Source organism: Lonchura striata, chromosome 7 (genome assembly GCF_046129695.1).
Source record: "Lonchura striata isolate bLonStr1 chromosome 7, bLonStr1.mat, whole genome shotgun sequence".
NCBI lineage: Eukaryota > Metazoa > Chordata > Aves > Passeriformes > Estrildidae > Lonchura > Lonchura striata.
The window spans coordinates 7,986,208-8,010,134 of NC_134609.1; the positions used below are offsets into that span (position 1 = coordinate 7,986,208).

A 23,927-nucleotide genomic window follows, 5' to 3' on the forward strand; every position below is an offset into this window, starting at 1 on the left:
CTGCCATGAGAAATGAATTCTGAGGTATTCCCAACCCTCCAAAATGGAGAAACACATCAGGCACATCAGTTCAGGCACTTTTTAATCATGTTAATCACCTAGTACATTTGGAATTTTCCTAAGGCTAAAAAATATCACAATATGGTTCATCTTATATTTTAGGATACAGAGAAATTGCAGAAATTTAATCAACTTGAAAAACAGATACTTCATTATCTCCATGCTCTGAGGTGCCTGAAAGGCCATTCTTTAGAATTCACAGATTGTGAGACGGTACATATTGCATTTTTTGTCATTCCAGGTGCCATCAGTGTACATCTCCACACATTTCTCATCCCCTTTGCCATTAGGCTCATGCTGGTGCCAGTTGCTATAACTCAGAGGCAGGCCATTTACAGACTTAACCTGACCTGAAGTCTCCTCCTTTCTAATGCCCAAGTAAGCATATTGGTTATACTGTTTCACAAGGTCCATAATGGCTTTATTCTCCTCCTCATTCCTGGGAGCTGCAAGAGTTCCTCCAGCCTCTTCACAGGATTGTAGTGCAGATGCAAAGTCAGCTTTCTTCCCGTTGCTAGCAAGTATTTTCTCTCCTACTTTTCTTATTTTCCCATTCAAAGCAAGCACTGAAACATGAAAAGAGTTAGCTTCGTAGATTTTCTACGGCATACTGATGTAAAAGCAAAGAAAGTGAAATCAAGAGATGAAAACTAAAAGTGCTACAAGGAACAGAGGGAAAAACTGAGCTAAAGACGAAGAGAAATAAAGATCTTTAATTTTACCCATTCACTAACTGTTCACTAAATATATTTTGCTGCTTGTGACCACCTGTCCTTGTCTTCAAGAAGGTACCACCAACATCTGCTAAATATCAGCCCTGTTATATTTTGTGTACTTTCTAAAGATCAGTGCGCTACAGATTTGAGCAAGGGAAACAGAAAAATGATAATTGTTTTGTGAATCCCTTTTCATTACAAAACAACTTACCACCTTTAACAATCTGGTTGCTGATAGATAAAAGTGGTACAAGACTGAGTTTCCATGAGTCATGTGGAGCGTGCAATATCAAGTAGTCAGAATATTTTTAAAAATAAATCAAATTTGAATAAACATGCACTGTGATTGCCAAGAGGAATCTGCTTCTCTCCAGGGAAACCAGAATCCTGGCTTCCCCTGCTTTGAGTAAGAAAGTGGAGTTTTGGAGTGTAGTACCCATTTCAAATGCAGTTTCTTTCCTGCAAGTCGTGATTCTGTAACTAACTTTGCCTATTGCACTTAAAATTGATTGTGAGCTGAAAAAGAAACCAGGGGAAGAATTACCAGCCTCAAGTTGGAAAAGTCGGTGTTTCAGGTTTGCTAAAGCATTGTGGTTGCTGGCCAGAGAATCAGGCAGACCTATACAGATAAAAACAAAAGTTATACAGTTATACTAGGCTGTGCTGCTAGGAACAATCCCCTGGATAAAATCAATTACTTTCCAGAACTAACTCGCAAAAGTATTTTTAACATTAACAAGTGTAAAATATTTTCCCAGTATTTCTTCACATTGTTGTTAATTTAGATTAAAGAAAACTAACAAAAACATCCAATCCTCTGAAATGTTGATAATTGCCCTCTTTCGAAAAGAAACTGAAAGGTTGAAAAAAGAAGCTTCACAGGTTGAAGCCTTTCGCTAGTTATATCTGTGAAACTGGCTTTGCCAAAGAGAGGTTTCATTCTATTAATTGGTAGTGAACAGGCACTAGGGATCCTTTGAGGAAGAAACAGTTTCTATGGCACCGTGTGGTTTTCTTTTTAAAGTGCTGGTTGTAAGCTTTGTGTTGGTCTTGCTTTAATGGGAGCTATAAACAGTGGTAGTGGAAGGTTTCTGGATAGTGTGGAATACATCCAGCACTGCTTGCTAAAGATGGGAACCCACTGTAAAGGGAGACTATTTTCTATTTTTCATTCCACTTTCCACAGGTAACAGAGGTCCTATATGTAGAATAAAGTCACTGATGTACTCCCATGATCACAATCCACAATTCACAGCTGAAACTAAGAGCAATGTAGAAGCACAAAAGGCTGCTGCATCCCTGAGCTGTAACATTGCAGCTCTTACTGCACTTCACAGTCCATTACAGAAACCCCATATGTGACCTAATCCAGGGAGTCTGGCAATAATTCTGATTGTGCTTTAGCCTTGCCAGCAGACCTGGAGAAAGCATTTCTACATATATATAAAATATTTATATGTTAGTGTTTCTTCCCTCAGAAGAAAGAGGAGACCTGTTTTTAGAAAAAAAAATAAACTGCCCTTTTCCTGCATTCTCTTTTTCTTCCTGTGCTTAACCCATCTGCTTCCTTGAGAGCACATGTCCTTCTGCATTATCTGTGCTAGTCATGCAGCCTTTGTGATGTGGATCTCCTGCAAAAGAGAGAAGTTTGCTCACCTTTCACACCATCCCTTCCAGGGACACCAGGTAGCCCGGAAATTTCTGGACATTTGCTCAATGCATGGCAAGTCACTGACAAAGAAGCCAGTGCTATGAGGATGTAGGATGAGTAAGACAACATGATTTCTCAGGCCAGCTGAAAAAAAAAAAAAACCCCACATTTGTCAGGCAATGATTCTGTAAGAAATTGTAGGCATTGGTTTACACAGCTGCATGCTTTCTCCCATCATCCCTTCTTGAAATGTACATTATTTCCTTGTTTAAATAAAGTTTATATTTCAGGTGTAAGAGATTTCCCAGATGTATTTTGCAACTATGGTGTACTCTTTATGCACAGAACTCTTTCTAGACTCATAAACTTGGAGTAGTGAAGATAAATTATCCCTTTCACTGTCACTGACTATTTGTTGGATTAATCCTTGAGAAATGATAGGCTCAGAGGTAATTGATCACTCTTAGGCATTAGCTGTCTGCAAGGACTGTAATCACTCAATGATGCATAGGATATGAACCTGAAAGGCAAATCTCTTACAGTGCTTCTGGTAATGTTTGGGAGCTTGTTAAAGCACAACACTATCTAAGCACATTTATTTGGCATAAACTGATACTGTTTTACACGTGTGCAAAACTTTATAGCTCAATTGACATTCCTATCCTGCTTTGAACAAAATTACACAAGCTTGAAAATGTCAGTTAATCTTGTAGAAAATGCATTTTTGCTGGTTGGCAATGGGCTTATTCGTCTTATTTTATCCCTACAGATAAAACAGTAACTAGGGTTATAATCTTAGTGCTGAGCTATTGTGACTAAAAAGCATTTTAAAACTGTACATTGTGGGTTTACAGCAGATTGAGTGGATGTGCTATGCAGCTGTGAAACCTGAAGGACTGTAAGATACTATGGCATAGAAATATCCAGTTATTGACATAATTCAGTTAAACTAACAGGAGATACAAAGAAAGGTTCAAGATGCTTGAATGGATATTTATTTCCAATGGGGTGATGCTCGTGGGTTGACTTACACAATTAATGTGCATTACTTTATTTTTTTATTTGCACAAATCAAAGAGGATCCTGTACCTGTTCTCTCTTAAAAGAAACTTACATCTTTTTTTAAAAAAAAATCAGCATTTACCCATCTAAATCTAGATCCACTTAAAATTTTAAATAAAAACTTGGCTTGAATGCTGTAAGATTATTAACACCTAGGCTCATCAAACTATAACAAGGTATTTGCTATTACATTTCAAAGTATATAAGCCAAGCAGAATAAAAATATCAGTCTAGTGTCATTTACTAAGCGAGGTGAGCTTTTAAAAGAAAAAGCATTGTTTATATCTTCCATATGATCATCAGCAGGTACATGTTGTAATTGCATTTCCTTATGTCAAGGATGTCAGTATTCCTAGCCACCTAAGGTAGGTTTCTGTTAGGGCCTTGAATAACCTTCTCTCTCTGAGTCACTGGCCAGTGTTTCCAGAGGTGTCTCCTGGCCTTCAGTAAAGGGCAAACAATTGCTTTTTTCACTGTTATAGAAGACTTTTGAGATTATTTTTAATCTGCATCAACACCAACTTGTTTTTCTAGGGGAATGTCTCATCAACCTCAATCTGATGCGACATACCCTTGAATATACAAATATTCAATTATGTCATAAATTTGCAGCAAATAGGACCTGTTTAACTAATAGCAGTATGGTCAAGAATTTGCACTTTAAAGAATGCAAAACCAAATCCACCTGAGAACACATGTGCAGTATTAAAGGTGCTGTTGAGTTTAGTTTGTTGAATTTGAAGCATCTCAGTTGTTTACCCTTCCTTGCAGGCCAGCAGACACCTCTGGAAACACTGGCCAGTGACTCAGAGAAAGATTATTCAAGACCCTAACAGAAACCTACCTTAGGTGGCAAGGAATACTTACATCCTTGAGATAAGGAAATGCAATTACAACATGTACCCTTTGCCTGGTGATGATCATTCAGGGAATTACATTTGAATGGACTACTGCATCCAGTTCATAATTGGATCATTATGATGCAGAGTCAGACTCCTGATCAGTTATATGGCAAAATTGAAAAAACACAGCCCTTCAGTTTTAATGACCTTCATCAGTCATTACTATCTAGTGTCCTTCAGGCATCCACTTATCTACTAAAATTGCTAGTATAAGCAAAGTAAAAAAATTACTAATAAAGGGAAATCTAATTTCAGAACGTAAATATGACCACAGAAATCAAAAGGAACAGGTTTGCCTTCTAGATGAAATTCTTTGTGATTTATTAAAAGGAAATTCAACTTACCCTTCTGCTTCAAAGTGAAATGAAAAAGCAGTTCACACAAATCCCCTTTATATAGTGTGGTGTTTGCTAAATGATATGGCTCAAGTGGAGACTGGATACTGAGGCCATGAGTGAGCTTTTTCAGTTTTGCTCATATATTTGCTATGCAAACACTGAGGTCAGTTTTAAGGGTGGAGAAATTTAATTTTTTTTAACAAAATAAAGTCAAAGTTGTAGAAAATATAATCCAGAACTAACAGATAACCCCAGATTGTTAGACACAAAAGACATAAAAACGTAAAGTAACTTTCAGCAATTCTAGGTCATATTTTTAAGTTATTGTTTCACAAAAGCAAAAAATGGCAGATGACCACCAGTGGCTCTTGTAAAAGGAAAGATACGTTTGTAATTTATCTTAGGGAAGCCTGGTACATTCCAGATAGTCTGACCAAATAATCAGAATTCCAAACTTTCATCCCCTCTCTGTATCTGACGTACTTATCTTACCTTAATACAATTTTCTAGCTATGTGCTAGAATTCTCATTCTGGTCTCTCTTGAACAAGACAGCTCATCCTCTGTTGGTCAGAGATGGATCTTGGAAAAAATCTGTATATATGCACAAAATTCTCAAATGGACATAATTTTCAAGGAGAAAAAAAAACAAAAAACAAAACCACAAAACCCACAAAAAAACAAAAAGAAGAAACCAGAGGTTCTGCTCCTCTTGCTTCCCAGAAAGAAATATTGGGATTTTGTAACTTCCTTCTAGTTCTGATGCATTCTACTCTAGAATGTTTGATCCTAGATGGGGTTTGTTTTATAAACCTTAGCAAGTCAACACATCAGTGCCTCACCTGAGAGATAGAAATACCTCAGCTTCACAGATTTTCTGTGTTTTGTCAGTTTATACTGTGGTCTCTTAAAGATAGGATGTTTTCTATTATTCATTGGCATTTTACATAAAGTATTTTTCATCATCCCTAATAATAGTGTTATAGTGTAACTCTCTCTGAATAATTCCAGCAGGATTCACAGCTGCAAGCTGACATCTTTAGCCTCCCTGCTCAGCAATTAGAGATGTTTAATACCAACTGGCTGACCTAGCCAAGATAAAATACCAAAGCAGAAGATACATTTAGGATTCCCCTTAGACACAGTGCAGGCACTTAAATCCATTTCCATTCACAACTGTGAGCCTTGTCCTCCAGTTAAAAGTGCCCAGCATGGCCCGTTCTCCATCTCAAAAAACCCCCACAAATAGCAAACTGAGGATGTGGCAAGTTTCCTTCTTAGCAAATGATCAGTTAACACTCACAAATGTATGGTCTAGACAATCTATCTTCAAAGTCCTTCATCTACCAGATGGGCAGCAGAGATCTGAATGCAGATTAATCCTTTTACACCACCAATAGAAACTATTACTCTCTGTAGTCCAGATGAGGTAGATGTAAAAAACTGGTGTTGAGTGCATAAAATGTGGATTAGACAATATCTAACAGATAAAATATTTTTTTCCAATTCCTGATGCAGTTTGGAAATAGCACAGATACCAGACACTTCAGCATAGTCAAAGACACATGTAATTCTGTATCTGGATGGCAGTAGACCTCTGGGGTACATAGGAAATTTCTTCAATTCAGAATAAGATGAACTTAATGTATCCAGATATCGAGAAACAAAATTTTAAATTACGAGGTGTCTAAGTTCTTGGGAATGTTACCAGAACAAATCTCAATAGATCCAATTTCTAGGCAACTCTGCAATACCTGTAAGGGCTAGTTTTTCTGCTGCATCATTGCATATACATGCAGCTCTAATACATGAACATGGTAAGTCTCTGGAGATTTGTACTGTTTCTTCCACCTAACACAGTTTATATTATAAGAAAATTAAAGAATTGAAAACATTAAACAGGGAGATCAGTAAAGCTCCATTAGCTTATCTCTATCCATTTATGAAAGTGTGGCATGGCTTATGATCTAGGAAAACCTTATCAATTACTATATTTTGGTAAAACTTTTGAAGAAAGATACATTTGATAACAGTTGTTCTCCCATGAGTCAGATCATACTAGCACAATGGAATCTGATAAGAAATCTAAAACTTAATCCAACATGAGAGATTACTTAGTCATTAGATTTACCTTCCTTAGTTATGCATCAGAGAATGAGGGAAAACAAACTCAAACAAGGAAGAAAGAAAATTTTTTTTCTGTAACCTAGCATCCCTGTAGAATAGCTGGGATGGGAATTCTGAAATTTGCAGGTAAACCTGTGTGGTAATGGCTGAAGGCCTTTAGCTGAGAAACACCCACAAAACTCAGCCAGGCAACTTTAATGGTTTCAGTGGACCCCAGATACTTCATGCCTCTTTCTATCATTAGGAAGAACCATAAGAATGTTAAAAATTATGTGCCAGAGTGGATTAAACCCAAACCCTGCTCAACTCTCAGCAAATGAGAACTTGGGGAGAAAATGGAATCTAATTTTTAAGATGTAGCCAAAAGGACTGCTTCTTTCTGTAACAGCTCTGCATGCTACCCTCAAAAAACTAACTGCCAAGGGGGTTTCAGAACCAGAGTGAATTTTATACATCTTTCAAGCCTCTCATTTTCAGAACACAAGGTAAACTCCTCATTTTGCTGTTTTGAAGCAAGCTGATTATGGTAACTTAGCATATCCTGATCTGTGTAAAGCTATGCCATAGTCTTTCACATAAAATAGTGATATACAGCCGTGCTAGTTTATATTAGCAATTTGTGAGACAATAATTTAAAGTGTGTCACTGTGCTCCAAGTTCCTGGTATCGACTCTGAGCGAGTCCTTGGTACAGCATCTGTGTGGTAAGCAGGTGTGGTCAATTCTCCATGTTTACCTCTTTCAAAACAATAGCCATTTTTTATATTTGTATTCTAGTATTTCCACTCTAAGTTATTTGCTGAGCTTTAAATCATACAGAGTTAAGTGTTTATAGTTAGTTTTAAGAGGGCTTATTGGCATCAGCTTAAGACTTTATCAGAAATACAGGGCACTAAGCATATGTCACCTCTTATGTCACGAAACAATCCAGTAGGTGAAGTGTTACCTCCTCCCCTCCTACAATTCAATTTTATTGACATCAAACCAAACAAAAATATGGCAAGTTCAACAGTCCCCCATAAGAAACACTGATAAAATAGTTTGTATGCTAATTTACAGAACAGTGAGGAAGGAATTGGAGGAAAAAATGTAGACAGTGTGGCACTTAACCACACTGCTAATACTGAAAGAAAATTCTGCTGTGTGTGCCCTGGACCTTAACTTGAGGATAAACATCTTAGAGGAAGATTATGATTGCTAATGAGACCTGTTTATATTTATGAAAAAAACACATGGCATCAGAGAAATGCAGCCAGCTCAATAATACAGTTATTTTGGGGAGTGGATCCCAGGGAGATTTTTACATCTAAGTGTACACAGGTGGATGGAGAAAAAGAAGGAATAATGAATATAGATTATGACCTTCCAAGCAGAGATGAGGAACAGAGCTTGGAGCATTGGATTTTAAAAAACTGGCTTCACCAGACTGAACTGAAACTTAACCCTAACCCAAATCCCTTTTAATCTATGAATTTTCTATTCTAAGAAAAACAATTAAAACTTTGCTATCAAGAAAAGAGATGGCCAGATTTCCTTTTTTTTAAATATAGTCATGGTTCTCTCCTGCCAAAGAATCTGCAACTTAAGCCTATGTTAACAGAACTACTTGGCCTTTGCTTTCAGATTATATTAGATTCCTTCTCTCTCATATACTTGAAATAATTGATTTAAACTACAGATATCCAAGTGGTCTCTTGGGTTTTATGAAAATTGTAGGCAAGTCACTAGAGTAAAGTCATTTTGACTGAACTATTGTTTCTATGCCTTCAATTAAAAAAGGAGAAAATCAAATAGAGCACATTAAAACAAATGCCTCAAGCAGCTCTTGTTTTGACAATAACAGATTTTTAGACATAGCCTTATTCCTTCCTTTGGGCAGGACAAGTGGTCTTCTCTTCTCCCTTCCTGTTTATTTTATCCAGGTTTAGTAAAAATTTGGACCATACTATAATCAGCTTCTGTCTCGTCCTTTCATAAACAAACAGAAACCGGAAATATTTCACTCTAAATTCACAACCTAGTAATGTTTTCAAGTCTGTTTCTTACCTGTTTCAGAGCTAGAATTACTAAAGTTTAGTGATTTTATTCCTAGGATCACTGAGGAATCCTGGTTTTTTCCCTCAGATCATCAAGTCACCGTTTTTATCCTGTAGGACACATTACCAACTTGAATTTCTCCTTTCATCTTCTGCACCAAGCAGCCCTCTTACAGGAATGCTACATAACAGTATGGGGCAGGATTCCTAATCTTTGTTCAACAGCACAAGGAAATGACTCACTGCAATGTCAGGCGTGTCACAGTGGAGTAAATATTGCCTTCTTCCACTGGGAACAGGGCAAAGAGTAATGCTGGAGGTGTCCTTCTGCTTTCTGTTCCCACAGAGATGAACTGGACCATTTACCTCCCACCAAAAGTGGTAATAAGAAGCAATTTATGCTTGAACAGCCACTGGCCAACATTACCTTGGAAACATATGCCTGTAATTCATATCTTGCCCTTATGAATAGCCACCTGGCTCTTGTTATCAATTTAAAATAATCTAACCTGCTGATAGAAAAAAAAAAAAAAATTGCCAAGCTCTTATTATGTTGTTATTGCTGGGAAATGTCTGTGTAATGTCTCTTTGACAAATGTTAGAAAATGTGTATCCAAAAGCATTGTCAATGTTTTATCTGCAATTGAAATTCAAAGTCCTTGGGAGAAACTTGTTGTTGAAAACACATGGCAGAAAATACAGAGTAGCAAAGGAAAATAATGAACTTACCAAGCTACTGTTAAGGTCTGATGATCACAGTGAAATGAAGCTGCTTTGTATTTTACTGAAGGGACACAACCATTAATGAATTCTCAGCAAACACCCCTTATTGTGGCTTTTATTGCTGTTATGAGCTGAAAATTAAGATAACAGGTATTACAGAATTCCATTATCCATAGACTTTTTCAGAATAGTGAAGACAAAATTCTCTCTGTTTTAGCTGATCATGTTGTTGGAAGCACATAGATCTTAAAATACCAAATCTGCTTCTTTTGCACATGCTTAGATTCTAATTTGTGCAAAAGCAGGGGAGCATTTTATAGCAGACAGCTAGTAAAGTACTTCATCATTGCAGTTCCCCTGAAAAGCTGGGCTGGTGAGGCTCAGCCCTGCATCCACCCAGCTCCTGCAATCCCACGTGCTGGTCCTGTGCTTCACCCCCAGATGCAGCTCTCAGTGCTGGGGCTCAGGCTGCAGCAGCCAGGGGTGCAGTGCTGCAGTGCTGACATGCAAAGGACAGGCTGTAAGTGCCCAAGGAAGCAGATTAATCTCCTCACCTTTGATTGATACATCTCAGCTGACTTGAAACTACATAAGGTGCAGATATTGCAAAGGCTTCAGTGCAGAAATATTCTTGGAAGGTTCCTGTAAGGGTAAACAAGAAAAGCTCTATTTAAAGCCCCTTGAAGTTTAGCTAGTAGATAAAAACAAGCAACAGATGAAGACTCAAAGAAATAGAAATAAAACAAACAGGAATGAACAGAGTTCTACACCCTCAGAATCTCTCTCAAGAGATGGGAAGATGTTGAATGTTGCTTGAGGCCAAAATGATTCAAACTGAAATCGCTTAGTAGGTTATTAAAACACAGCAGACTTAACTTGAATGACAAATCAAAGAGAATATTTAATAACTCTGAGAAATGTAATAACCATGAATGTCAACTACTTAACTAATAAAATATCATTTTGTTATTCCATGGGGGTCACCCTTTACAGCCTTTATTAGTAGCTTTATATATAAAGATTAAGCACTATTTTTGTTAGTAAGATACAAGAAACTCCACACAATTATTATTAATAATTTTAGCTACCTATTCTAGTACAAAATATACCTTTTATAGTATATGAAAGAATTATATTTATTTATAAATTACTTTTGGCACTCTTACTTGGATTTGAGGACTCATTCTGGGCAGACAGGAACACACTTGTTTCCCAGGAGTCGGAATCTACACAAGAACTCTTCAAACATGCTTATTTTTTTCAAGTCTCATTATTTGTCTGCCTTACCAGAACATCTCAGAACATTTCTAGACCAAGCTAGAAAACAGGTTTTCCCCAGCTGTGCCTGTGCTCAGCCCTGTGCACAGCCCAGGCTGCTGGGTACAATGGAGTGCCTCTTTCACAGGGTCAGGCCATTGCATTGTTCCCATGACAATCCACTAAAGCTGAAGTGATTTTAAGTATTAGTTCATAAAATTTAGTTTTCAAAACCTGGAGAACAACTATGCTCCTGTTTTGGTACCTGTATCACCATGCCAGTAGTACATTGCATTTCTCTAGCATCTATCTTCCCACACAAATGGGGCCCAACTGTTTAATCACTGACATCTTTTTTTTTTTTTTTTTTACCTTTCCTGAGGAACATACTTTGTGACTGTTACAGAGATAAAAGATGTAAACTATTATATTTTGAACAACTGACACAGTTTGCCAGAATCAACACCAAATTCAGAACTATTTTGGGAGTATTTTTCAAAAATAAACCTTAGGACTGCAGCATTCAAAACTACTGGAGAGCTTCCAGTAACTCAAGAGAAAGACTAATATACAATTTTCAGTGAAGTCAAATACATAATACACTACAGCACTGCAGATACATTTGAAATATGTCTTAAATAGCTTTTATAACTGCTATTGTGTGAGGAGCTGAAAACTTTTCTTGCCATCCAGTCCTGCCATATTGCTGCCAACACTTAATGCCCTCTTATTAAAAATACAGGTTTTACTTTATGATAGAATTTAAAACATGATGTTATAAAGAAATTAATATTTTCACTTTGTTGGTAGAACTTTTCCATTGAAAGGCTTTTAACTTTTCTTCACCATTAGTCATGAAAGCTAGAAATGCACTTCACTCATAAAAATGACAGATGAGATTCCCCAGCTTGAAGCTAAATACCATGTAGTAGAAAATAACAGCCCATAGAGGACAATCAGAGGCTGCAAGATAATATTTGCTCCACTAGTTTTTGATGCATAAATAAAAGCTCCACTTAACAGGCTTAGGAAGTACCAGAAATACTCCCCTTTTTCCATTTTAGCTGCAGCTCTAGAATAAAAAGGTAAAGAAGTAAAATGATCTTAAAAGTACATAATTTCCTCCTGTCTTTCTGTGAATATGTATGGTTGCTTAGGCAGGGTGGAGAGGGTGTAAGGGGCTGGAGAAGTTAATAGCTTGTGATCTGTAGGCAATGTAGTGCTGGTCAAACCACTTCTGAATGGGACACCTTCACACAGGTGTCATTGGACACGTCAAGTGCAAGACAGGAGATAATGAAGAGAGTAACTAATGTAGACAAGATGATTTTGCTGAAGAGGTTTCAGGAGTTCCAACTAAATTTGGTGAAACATTGTGTCCATCTCAGCTAAAGAAGCTTGCATGGTTTAGCTTCTCTTACATAAAAAGAAAACTTTGAATTATAAATGTGCTTGGGTATAATTCTTGGGGCAGGATGGAAATTTGCATAAAACCTTTTTTTCTACATAGCTGAAGCACAAGGCAAAGGTGGCCAAGTGTTGTAGCACAACCATGCAGGTGGGAAGAAAGGGAAAAGATTCTGTTCAGGATCCTCCCAGGTAAGATCAGAAAGCCTGATGAGGAGAGGTACCATGAAACCCTGCAATTCAGGCTGCTGCACTGCTGAGCAGGTGCAGGTTTGCATGAATCCCAACGCAGCAATCTGACTGAAATCAGACACCTAAACCTGGGTCGACTGCTGCTCTCACATTCTGTGTATTTAGTCCGGCTTCTTAGAATTTTATCTGAATTGAAACACCCTGGAAGAGGATACCAACCATTTGTAGAGTCTTCCTCCCACTGCAAACATGCCAGAAGTTTCTTGCAGGATGCACACACAGGCTCAGCTCTGAGGGACAAGCTGTGCCACCAGCTGAAGTCATAAACAAACCAGAGCTCACAGAAAGCCAGGAAAGAGCTCTTACAACTGTCTACCCTGAAGCTCTGATCTAAACAGCTCAAGCTACTGATGTCTGAATCTTCACTGGGGTCACAGGCCATAAAAAGAGATTTTAACTGCAGGTGCCCCAGGAAAAAGTCATTTGTGCTAGAGAGAGCACAGAGCATCCAGTCATGCTGCTAGTGTTGAGGGGTTCAGCAGAGCTTAAAGAGACACAAGGCTGTGCCTAGGTTTCCAGGCAATCTTGCATTGTTTATTCCCCTGAGCATTTTTGGCCAAACTGGAACCCAGAATCATTTTTCACTCCTTAGGTCTCCTGCTGTCAAGCAACAGAGCAGAGCCATTTGGTAGTGCTAAAGTCACAGAGCCTGAATAAAACGTCTCCTCTGCATGTTTAAACTGAAGAGTTTCCTTCACAACAGGGAATGGGCCACAGCAAAGAACACACTTCTCCTCTGCTCTAATAGTCCATTAACCCCCTGCTCCCCCATATTTATGTGTTATAAGTAAAAAACAAAACAGTAAGTATGAGTTGCTACTGACTGAATGGTTTCCTGTTTGCACCTTGTACTTCCCACTAAAAATTGCCACTTGAAAACTAAAGAGAATGAAAAGAGCCTTTCAATGATTGTGCTTTTTCAGATGTGACAGGAAAGCTCCTCCTGAGCATGCACTTAACCTGAAATTGTGTTTTAGAAAGATAAACCCAGCAGCTGATTAACAAATGCTGCTTTCATCCTGAATTACTTATAAACTCTGTGGAGGTCATATTAGCACCATATGAGTTGGTTCTAATCAGGGATATAGCAGCAAATAAGAGATTAGTTTATAATTAATGCAAAATTAAGTGGTCATTAGGAATGTTGCTTTAAGCCTCCTGTAAGACAATAGACCAAATTTCAAACTCTTCTCTCTTAGCATCTACTGAAGAAAGGTATTCCTCAAGGAAGAAAAGGTGTCCCTAACATAAATGACTAAAAAAGTCAGAACTTAGGGCACATCTGATAACACCTTGCTGAATTTTAAAGTTTCAAGTAATATGATGTAGTAAGAGCTCATTTTCTATCTCTAGGTGTGGTTCCTGCCCTGTGGACTTTTGTCCAGCCTGAGATCAGCCTGCTCCTACATAATGCTCTTCCAGGCTGTGAGATTGCAGCATCACTGCTCTGCTCCTCTGAGCACTGCTTCAGGACAGGAGAGTTCCCAGACTCACAGAGCTGCACCTGCCCAGCTGTTTTTCCAGGGCAGCTCCAGCAGAGAGGGATTTTCACCAGTAAAAAAGAGCAGTTTGATTTCCTCAAAAGAAAGGGGAGCTGGCAGCTTCCCTTCTGCACAGGAGGTGTTGTTAGAGCTGGGGGAGCATTTCCCATGGGATGGTTCACACCAGGGTAAGCCTACAGGACAGGAAATGCTGGGGAAAGGAGAAGTGACACTAGAAGGAACCTAAGAGCTTAAGGACTGGGAGTTTATTCCAAAAGTGCAGCTCAGATTTTCTATAGACCCAATCCTTGCTGGGGCCAAATATGCCTTTCCTGTACACAACCTGGTTTAAAAGTTAATTATCTGATAACTTTGGGCCATAGGAAACTGAGCATGCATAGGAATGTTTTCTCATTCTGCTTTTGCAAATTTCCAATGTGTTTAGCATAAAAGTACTTTTGCACTTACCTGGAAACCAGTTTGTGGTTTGTATAGATCCCATTTGAATGAAGCACAGTTATCTCTGAAAATAAACATTAACTTAAGGTTACAAGAAGCTTCATAAATTTCTCAGCTCTATTGGAGATATGCTGGGGAAAATAATGTAAAAATTAGTCCAGATCATGCTTCAAAGCTGAACTCTTGAGAAAGTGGTTGATATGGCATCAGCAATAGTATTTCTAAGAAAAAAAAAAAACATTTGAAAGAAAACAACCATTCATATCTTCAAAACTCCAGGTATTTTTTCTTAAGTCAGTAGTTTAGTCATTGCACCCTACAGGCTAATGCACTGAGGTAAAACATGTCACTGCTCTTAGTTGAGCTCCAGATGAAATGGTCTCAAAACATTTCACAGTGTTTTTTTTGTCTCAAAATAGACTTACATAATCATTCCAAATGAATGCATTGGAGGCTGAATTATTTCTGATCCCTAAACCCAAATACATCTTTTAAATATTGCAACATTTCCTATATTTTTAGGTAATAAATATTGATTAAAAGTTTCCAGACAAAATTTTAAACGTTCTGTTTTTCGTAGCTGCAAGACACCAATTAATGCAGAAAAGGAATGCAGTTCACTTAAGAACTGCAAAGATACTTTGCCAGTAATGACAAGGAGGGCATGAAGCAGATCAGTAGATAAATCATACTCTGGAAAATTCATATCCTTTCCCAATTTTAGTAATTGCTTCTTTGCTGTACCTGTATAACCTAGTGCAGAGAAAATAAATGTCATTACTTATAAAGGTTGACAGGGAATTAGGCAATGAAAATAACAGCTATAAAACAGATGAGCTGGGCATCAAATACTCCTCTGTACAGACACATTTCTATGTTCCCATGGGTCCATAACTGGCCACTGTATCCACACTCCTCCTCTCCTTAGAGGCACTTAGCTTAGTCTTAAACTAAGTGGAAGACAAATTGAAAATCTTCTCCTCCATGGTTAAATACTTATAGCCTTCAATGGAAACATTTTTCTTAATTGTCAGATTTGTAGTACTGGGCTTTGTTGTCACGATATTCACCCATTCCTAGCTAATTGTGCTTTTGTAGTTCACTTGAGGTGAAAGAAGCTCCCATCAAGAAAATAATAAAGGCTTATAGGATCACTTCTCTCCCATTAAGGACCTATCACAAACAGGGACTTTTGCTTTTTTTTTCTCCTGCATGAGCTAAATTCCACTTGGAGAACATTTCAGCAGCAGACTTTAGTATTTAATTTATGAAAACAAAAATCTGCTTTCCACTGCATCTAAATCTTGATTTATATCTCCTGTAACTCAGCTGATGCCTATAGATTCATCCTGTTCTCTTCTCGAGATTTTCTACTGCACACAAAGCAACTGCCTGACTGGTTTACTGTTTTATTCCTCTTTGTAGTTATAGCACAATTCATTTTCCAATCACATTGGAAGAGCTGCATGAAAATAGCTGAAACTTCAAAAAAGAAATTATTTCCATGTCAGTAGCTACCGCAGTGGACTTCTGTACTAAGAAGATAAATACCACTCTAGGTTCTAAGTGGTATTATCAGTCAATTTTAGAACTAGAATAAAAGTGCCTCAGGAGCAAAGGCATCACTAAATACTGAAGAAACATAGGACTGTATGCATTGTCCATTATTTACATCATAAAAGAATGTATCAGAAGCTACATTTAGAGAGTAATCTCTCCAAGTTTACAGCTCAGTTCAAAGATGGAATAGAGACAAATATTTCATTTATTTCACGATTATTAACAAATGCTTCTCTCATGCTGTATTTATGATGAACTCAGGCAGAAAGAACCACCAGCCTGCTGAGCATGCCATAATTTCTTACTCTTAAATCACTAGGATAAACATATTTTAATACATAATGATTGAAAATATGAAATCTGTATTTTCCTAGGAGATTCAAAACTGAATGCCAAAGAGAGAACAATTATAAATACACCCTGTTTTGGGTATTCCAGGCCCCATTTACGGGCACAGCACAAGCACATCCATCATTTTACCAGGCCGAAAAGCAAACTTACCTTTACCTTGGCTTTTTGACTACAGGGTCTCCAAAACCTGTGCTTTTGTTTCCAAGGCAATTGTCTCTGCAAGTCATCAGTTACTACAAGTGGGACTTAAAGCTGTTATTAAATAATTTAAACTAAAATGACTGCACAGCACCTGTCTCCAATATGCTCAGCTCTCCTGTAATCTGATGCCACGTGAAAGAGATATTTGGTTTCCAGAGCAGAAATCACAGGTCACACTGCAGATTTGTCAGGGAATTTGTCCAACTGGGAGTGCCTTATCCCTGACCAGAGCAAACACCTGGATAGGCTTTGACTTCTCAGAGCTGCCAGAGTCATCTTCTGTTCAGAGGGAAAAGCCCAGTTCTCCAAGGCAAAACACACACGTGAACATTTTAAAATTAATTAAAGTTGGAGCAAAAAACACATGAAAGGCAAAGAATGAGAGAAGAAAAGGTGCTGTTTATAATATGAGATAGAGGGCTTGGTATTTCACCCACAGAAAACAACAAGCTAGTGACTCATTCCAGACACTTTCTTCCTCCAGTTCTGTTGGGCAACTCATCTCCTATGTAACAGATGGTTTCTTTTTCTGCTTCTCACACTTCTGGAAGTCACACCTTTCCTGAAGTGGTGCTATAGGAATACCAGACACAAACACAAATATTTTTTTGAGACTATACTGGAAGTTTGAAAACCAGACTATAGAAACATGAGAAATTTATTTCTTACTTCTATATTCTACTTTTATTCCTCTCTCTCCTGGTGCTTCTAAAGTTCCCTTTATTCCTGAAGGTCTGACTTTTCCAGAAAAACTCTATAGGTCTCTCAATTATTCTAGAATTTAGCTTTAAAAATTGTTCAAATGCTTCCTAATTTTTTCTCCCACTATGCTTTCTTAGTGATTTAAGAGAGCACCAAACACTGACTACTTCTCCCTTGCTCTTACACTTGCCCACCCCCAAGAAAATAAAAACACCTCATGAATATTGAATTATTCCCATATTCATTTGCATTACTTTGATAAAAAAGCCTTTACTACCCCTACATGTGGTGCTGAAAATACACTGAAATACGTGTCCTCACACTGTTCCAGAGGTATACATTCTCTTAAACCAGAAAGCCAATTTTGTTCAGCTGTAATCCAATCACATATCACAGTATATGATATAGAAAATGAGCTAAATCACAACATTATTAAGGATTCCTCTCTGGAGTAGTTTGTTGAAAGATACTTTTCTTATTTCAACCATGGAATTGCAGAGGGCACACAGAGGACTTTGTGGACCAGAAGATGTCTATACAGAATATCAGTGTATGCCACTGAAATTTTCTGTCACAGTTCATATAAAGAGATAATGTTGAGACTTTCCTTTGTGGATGGAAAGCAAGCACATCATTCCAAGGTGGGTGGTTTACACATGATAACACAGATGTGACACGGTAAGAAAATATACAATTTCATACGTACTTATTAAGAGTTGGGCAGAAATTGATTTGGGAGAGAGTGTGACTTGGTTCTGCCACATGACAAAGCATTTTGGATCCATTTGCTGTTTGCAGAGCATGAAAAAAGTTACCTGACAAATCACACCTTGGGGGAATTCTGCTGTTGGGGCAGAGAGCATGAAGCAATCAAGTTATGACCATCAGATTAGGAGGCAACTCTAGCAAGCATGATTTCTGGTTTTGAGAGCTGCCCCTGGAAAGAAAGAGCAGTAATAATTTAGCAGGGGATAATAGGAGGTGATTCAGAGTACAAATGGTACGATCAGATTAAAATCTCATTACATCTCTATTTTATGGGCTGCTGTGAAAATGTACAATATTTTTTTTAATTTATTAAAAGCCAAGTATCTAGAGTAGCATTATAAATGCAGAAAGCATGTTCAGCATCCTGAAATTGTGCAGAGCCTGCAAAAGGCTAGTGGGGCAGAAGAAAGGAGAGAAGTAAAAAAACAAAAGGGAAGATTGAAGGAGGCATGAAACAAGACTAAAGGATGATAAGGAGTGTCAAAATTATAGTGTTGCTAAATGGTCATGCCTCTGTACCTGTTCACCCTTTGCACCTTTGGCACCATCTCTAGCTGGTAAGACACTGGCTGCAGGAGCACTGCACTGAACTTTGGGCAGGAATAAATTGTCTTTTCAGGGTTTTCTGTACTAACTGAACTTCTTACACTTAGCAGTGAAAGCCAAGGCATTGAAAGGATGAAGAAGAATCATTGCTAAGTCCACAGATAGGTGACAAATCAGAGTAATTTAATAAATTTCTCCATTTGCATAATTCTGAGGGGTTACCTGGGAAATGCACTCCTGTCTTCAGACAAAAGGGATAGTGTCTGAATCATGTCATATAGCACATCTGTGCATATTGAACAAAACAACCAAGCTTATAACAGTCTGAAAGTCTTGAGGTCTAATGAAAACACCTAATATCACAACAGTCATTAATCTCACTGCTACAAATTAATTTCAGTGTTTTGTTCATTATATGTCTAAATGTACAGCATTTATCTTCATGCCAAAAGATTCATACAATATTCCAGTTGAGGATGAATCCTCAGCAGCATATTGTGTTTCTACTGGGACTCTTCACACCTATCAGGTAATGCCTAAGCTAAAAATGATTAAGTGCTTCTCTTATTAGGATCTCCACTAGTTGCATTCACCCACACCTTAAAGGACAAAAAGTTCAAGTATGTTTGCGCAGCAATGATGTGAATGCTACCCCTATTTCTCCTTTCAGACTTTATATATTAAAAAGATACATTTCTCCTCAGTAGTACATCTCAGAGATGAGCTCCTTTTGCATTCCAAAAGATCTGCAATCCTTTGCTGCCCTCTCTGAGCAGAACAGCAGTAACAGATAGAAACATCATAAGATAAAACTCTGACAGGCTGCACCACAGTGGTTGTACTTGTTTTCAATATGAGTGTCAAATGTGAGGCAATCATACCCCATGTATTGTCTTTTATTGAAAAAGGCCCAAAATTAAACTACCACAAACATGAGCTGACAAACTTTTATAGTACATAAGCCACATACTAAAGTCAAGTGGCCCTAATTTGTCCCAGTTCTACCAGTCAAAAAAAGAATCCTTGGGAAAAACCATTTGGTTGGCAGATTTGGATAATGAGAAAAATCAAATCCAGCATGAATTCTGCTATTCACCTCAATTATTTATCTTTTTTTTAAGCTTCAGAAAAGATTTCCCACAGAGAGCAGGTTCCCCTGTCAGGTTTCATCTGATAAAGTACCATATAGAGTATAATCATTAGAATATTACTGTAAGAACATTGTAATTAGGATAAAAGCAGAGGTTAAGAAGCACCACTTTCTATATTATTCTTTGTTCTTCTTCCATTAGGCTCCCATCAAAGTCTAGAGCAATGGCACATGCTAAAATAAAATAAGAAAGGTATTTAGCTAACTACTATAACAAACTTGAATTGTGGTTTATATATCTTATCCAATTTCATGGACTCCAGACAGTTCTTAACACCCTCTAAGGATTTCCTTCTGCTGATTTTCTATACTGTGTTAATTATACAATACTAGGGAAGTTGACATTGCTGGTGTCTTCCTTGAAGGCAACAAGACAAAGCTCAAAATAAAAGAAAACTTGAAAACAAAATGTAAGCCTTCAGATAAGTTCACTCCCTGCAGGGGTTCTACCTTACACAAATCTCTTTTGGTTTTGCCAGCCAGGAGCTGAAATCTAGTTACATCCAAAGTTTTCCAGGGTGCTCCAATTGTTTATTCTAGAAGAGCCCAAGTGCCTGTTTACACTTTGGCAAAATGGTGGCAGGTTTTCCTAGCAATTAAATCACTTTCTAAGGCAACTGATGACAATTAGCACCAGCAACAGCTTAGATTTAAAAAAGCAAAATGCACCAAATTTCTCACAAAAATTAAATAAATCTTAGGGAGTTGAAAAAGAAAAAAAAAAAAAACCAAAACAAACAGGTTTTGCAATCCATACCTATAGAAGGATAGAGAATCCCATGTGGAAAATCGCATTGTGTGGATTTAATGACAGTCTTCAGGTCCCAAGGCTTACACAGTTTGAGATTTCTCAGCATAGATGAGAATTAGGCTTTGAAAGGTGCCCTGAAACTTATATTTAGCTAGTTTTGAATTTAAGTCCTTTTTGAAGACAGATGTCTCTGGTAATTAATTTTTCTTCCTTAAAATATGCTTTAAGCCATGATTGACCCAATGGCAGAGAGGGGAACCTGGTGAGGCAGCAGGAAGTCCTTTTTCCAGATCTGTCCTTGAGGTGACAGCACTTGGTCATCAGCCCAAAAGCTGAGAGAAGAGGACAGCCCTGTTGAATTAAAGTCCTAGGAAATCTGTATTTACACACAGACTACTCGGGGGCAGAATGCTCTTAGACTGTGAGCTTCCACCCTCCTGACAGTCCTCCTTGTCAGCTTCTGGGGGGCAGCCCCCAAAAGTCCCTCCTCACCACCGTGTCTGCATCAACCTGCAAAGGCTGCAAGCCCTCAGCACAGTCAAATACTCATCCCAGCAAAGGAGCTCTTCCCTTCCCAGCACCTTTACCACACTGGCACCACCAGCTGCACCACCAGCTTTGCTGCACCACCAGCTTGCCTGGCAGCCAGCATAGCAGAGTGCTGGAGGGAAGCAGTGAAATAGAAACCGGCTGAATTTTTAGCATGAGGACAAGCCTGCCAAAAGAAAAAGGTATATCCTATTTATTTCTACTAAAAGCTGTTATTTTGTGCTTTGTTTTGGAAAGAGGTTGCTCACTGGCTTATCTCTGCCTTGCACAATCCTGATGATTGCCTACCTCAGTCTTCCCACCCCTATTTACAGGGGCTGCGTGCAACATCCTGGGGGTGAGCCCTTTGCTCTTTGCCTGGCCTTGGGCAGACCTTGGCTGTGGTACAGTACAAATGAACAATTCAAGAATCAGCACAACTACAGGCACTGATTTTTGGCTGTAAGGCTTTCTCCCTCTTTTTCAGTCAGTGGATAGAGTTTTCAGTAACCTAGGAGAGGGAAGGCTATTTGAGACCTGCTTTAGTGCAGTGACTGCCTTTACTGCAGCACAGCTGGCACTATCCAGCTGCCCAAGGTACCACAGTGTGCACATGGAAAGTACAGTCTGTGCTTGGTAGCTCTGCAAAATTAATAACATAAAATCTAATGCTGAGGAAGAGACTTTTCAGCAATTTTGTTTGCAGAAAATCTCCTTACTAAGAGTAAGGTCTGTTAGATGTTTCCAGCTTCAAAAATTAAAGCTCTCAATCCCTGCAGCAGTGTCAGGAGGGGTTTTGTTCCCAGGATGCCATTTCTGGGGTTATTATTCTCTGTTCTAGTGGCATTGGAGAGAAAAGTTATAGGCTGTCAGGTTGCCTTGTATCTTTCCTATTCAAGAGCTAGGATAAATTTAGTGTCTGTAAAAAAATAATGAATGCATCATTTCAGAGCAGTGCTACTTGTCAGATATGATTTGATAAAAAACATTTTACTGACAACATCATTAAAAAGAGATTTGGAATTAGATATCTGTTGGGGTTTTTTTAAATAAGCTGAGATTTCTACACTGACCTTTGCTGTTTTGGCCAAGAAGCAGATGTGGAATCCATACGCTGTCAACACACGGCACTCAGGGATCAACTTGTAACCTTGTGACCCACAAAAATGTCTGGTTTGCTGTACGACTCTTGAACTTCCCTGGAGGCTGCTTGCCTGCAGAAGTATGAAGCAGACCAAATTGTCAGCAATTCCCCACCCCTAGGTTCTCACCAGGTCAAGACACTATCTTGCTGAAACATAGCTCTTCCACACCATAGAAATTGCACTAAACTCTGCCAAACCCAGAATCTTTATATGAAGAACAGCATTTACAGGACTACTGTAAGTATCTGCATTGAGCAACAAATAAAAATAGTAACAGCAGGAGGCTTAGTAATCACAAAATATTAAATGTTTTTCTTAACTGGGTTTGTAATTTCTTTTCTATCTGTGCAATTCTCTATGCTTATCTCTATATCTTCCGCCAGAATTACTTGGTAGTGATTCCAAGTTTGTATACACAGCTCCTGACTATTTAGAGCCTTCTTTCTGCATACCATTCTTTTGAGGGAATGGTTTTATGTCTGTGTATTGAATATACAGTGAAACTCTGCCGATTTCCTTGGAGAAGGAAGCAGCTCAGCACAGGAGAACACCTGGCTTTTGAAGTTTCAAACCTGCCTTTGGAGCCATCAGTTTTGAGCATTCTTCAAGAGCAGCAATATCATATAGGAATAACAGAAGTGGGAGCTATACCCAATTATTTTCATCACAACATAGCAGGGTGACAGCTCCTAGACACTTGCAAAAGAATATGTGGTTAAAACACTGGGTAGAAATGCATAGCTACCTCCCTGATTTGCTTTGATGTAGGACCATCAGAGTGCTTTTATTCTGAAACCAGGAGTTCACAAAGTGTTTCAAATTTTCATTGAGACAATTAGAGACAGGATTAAAGACTTTTGAATAACAAAACTCTAGGAATAACCTTGCTTAAAAAAAACCAACTCGGAGCAGGCATTTTGGAACATGATTTCTTAATAGGTGCTCATACAGTGAGCGTAATTAGAGCTCTTAGAAATATATAAAATGGAAGCTGTCCTGTGCAGGATCATTTTCTTGTGAATTAGTAGTGATTTATCCCTTGTGTATCCTACCACGCATCTGTGCTTCTGCACAATCAGAAGAATGGAGCAGAGCTGAACTTCTTTATCTATTTCTTTTCACTTGTCAGCCTGCCAAAGGGACTGTGCACATCAAGAGTTGCTTTCTGTTTTGTTCTCTACCCTGAAATAGCTAACCCTCATTAATGATAAAATCTTTGACTGTCCTGTGACTGCTTGGTATATTAAGAGCAAGGTTAAAGTATCAGCTTCTTATGTGGGAGTAGGGAATTTCTACAATAGGACACACTAGAACAGTGCCACAGGAATAACACAGCTTGCAAGGCTGAGCATAATCTTGACAGAAACTGTTAGGAGAGTGAGTCCAGAAGCAAACCAGGCCAAAAAAACCAAACAACCTGTTTAATTCAGAGGAAGTTCTGTTTGACATTCAAAGCTGACAATTCATGCAGGATCCCTCACCTGGGATACTTACTATTAAGAACACCTGTATTAAGCTCCTCCTCCTCTCCTGAAAATCTGCTGTTTCCTGTCATCTGAGCTAAAAGACATTTGAGCTCTAAAAGCATGAGATTCTGAATGAAGATAAATAACATCAAGATGCTGTTCTTACCATCCCTAGTCAGCTCTTCTACTTTAATTACATTACAAAAGTTTGACTATAAAGTCAAAAAACTTCTCTCTTCAGCTTCATGGAGCTTTAAGGGATATTACCTTGCACATTTGGAATGCATCTG

At 38.2% G+C, this 23,927-nt stretch overlaps 1 protein-coding gene across 4 annotated transcripts; it reads right to left on the reverse strand.

Moving 5' to 3' along the window:
- Positions 1-65: 65 nt before the first annotated feature.
- Positions 66-23,920, reverse strand: LOC110468609 (pulmonary surfactant-associated protein A-like). Of its 4 annotated transcripts, XM_031505181.2 has the most exons (11): positions 23,905-23,920; positions 22,100-22,240; positions 18,099-18,220; positions 16,673-16,884; positions 14,479-14,533; positions 10,168-10,255; positions 9,620-9,744; positions 5,222-5,322; positions 2,433-2,571; positions 1,321-1,395; positions 66-626 (listed from the first exon to the last, which is right to left on the reverse strand). In XM_031505181.2, exons 9-11 carry the CDS (start codon positions 2,554-2,556, stop codon positions 250-252), a joined length of 576 nt encoding a protein of 191 aa, XP_031361041.1. In that variant the 5' UTR covers positions 2,557-2,571; positions 5,222-5,322; positions 9,620-9,744; positions 10,168-10,255; positions 14,479-14,533; positions 16,673-16,884; positions 18,099-18,220; positions 22,100-22,240; positions 23,905-23,920; the 3' UTR covers positions 66-249. The 4 variants fall into 4 exon arrangements, with proteins under 4 accessions (XP_031361041.1, XP_077640687.1, XP_031361043.1 ...); XM_077784561.1 differs by lacking the exons at positions 5,222-5,322; positions 23,905-23,920; XM_031505183.2 differs by lacking the exons at positions 16,673-16,884; positions 18,099-18,220; positions 23,905-23,920.
- Between the last annotated feature and the right edge of the window lie 7 nt (positions 23,921-23,927).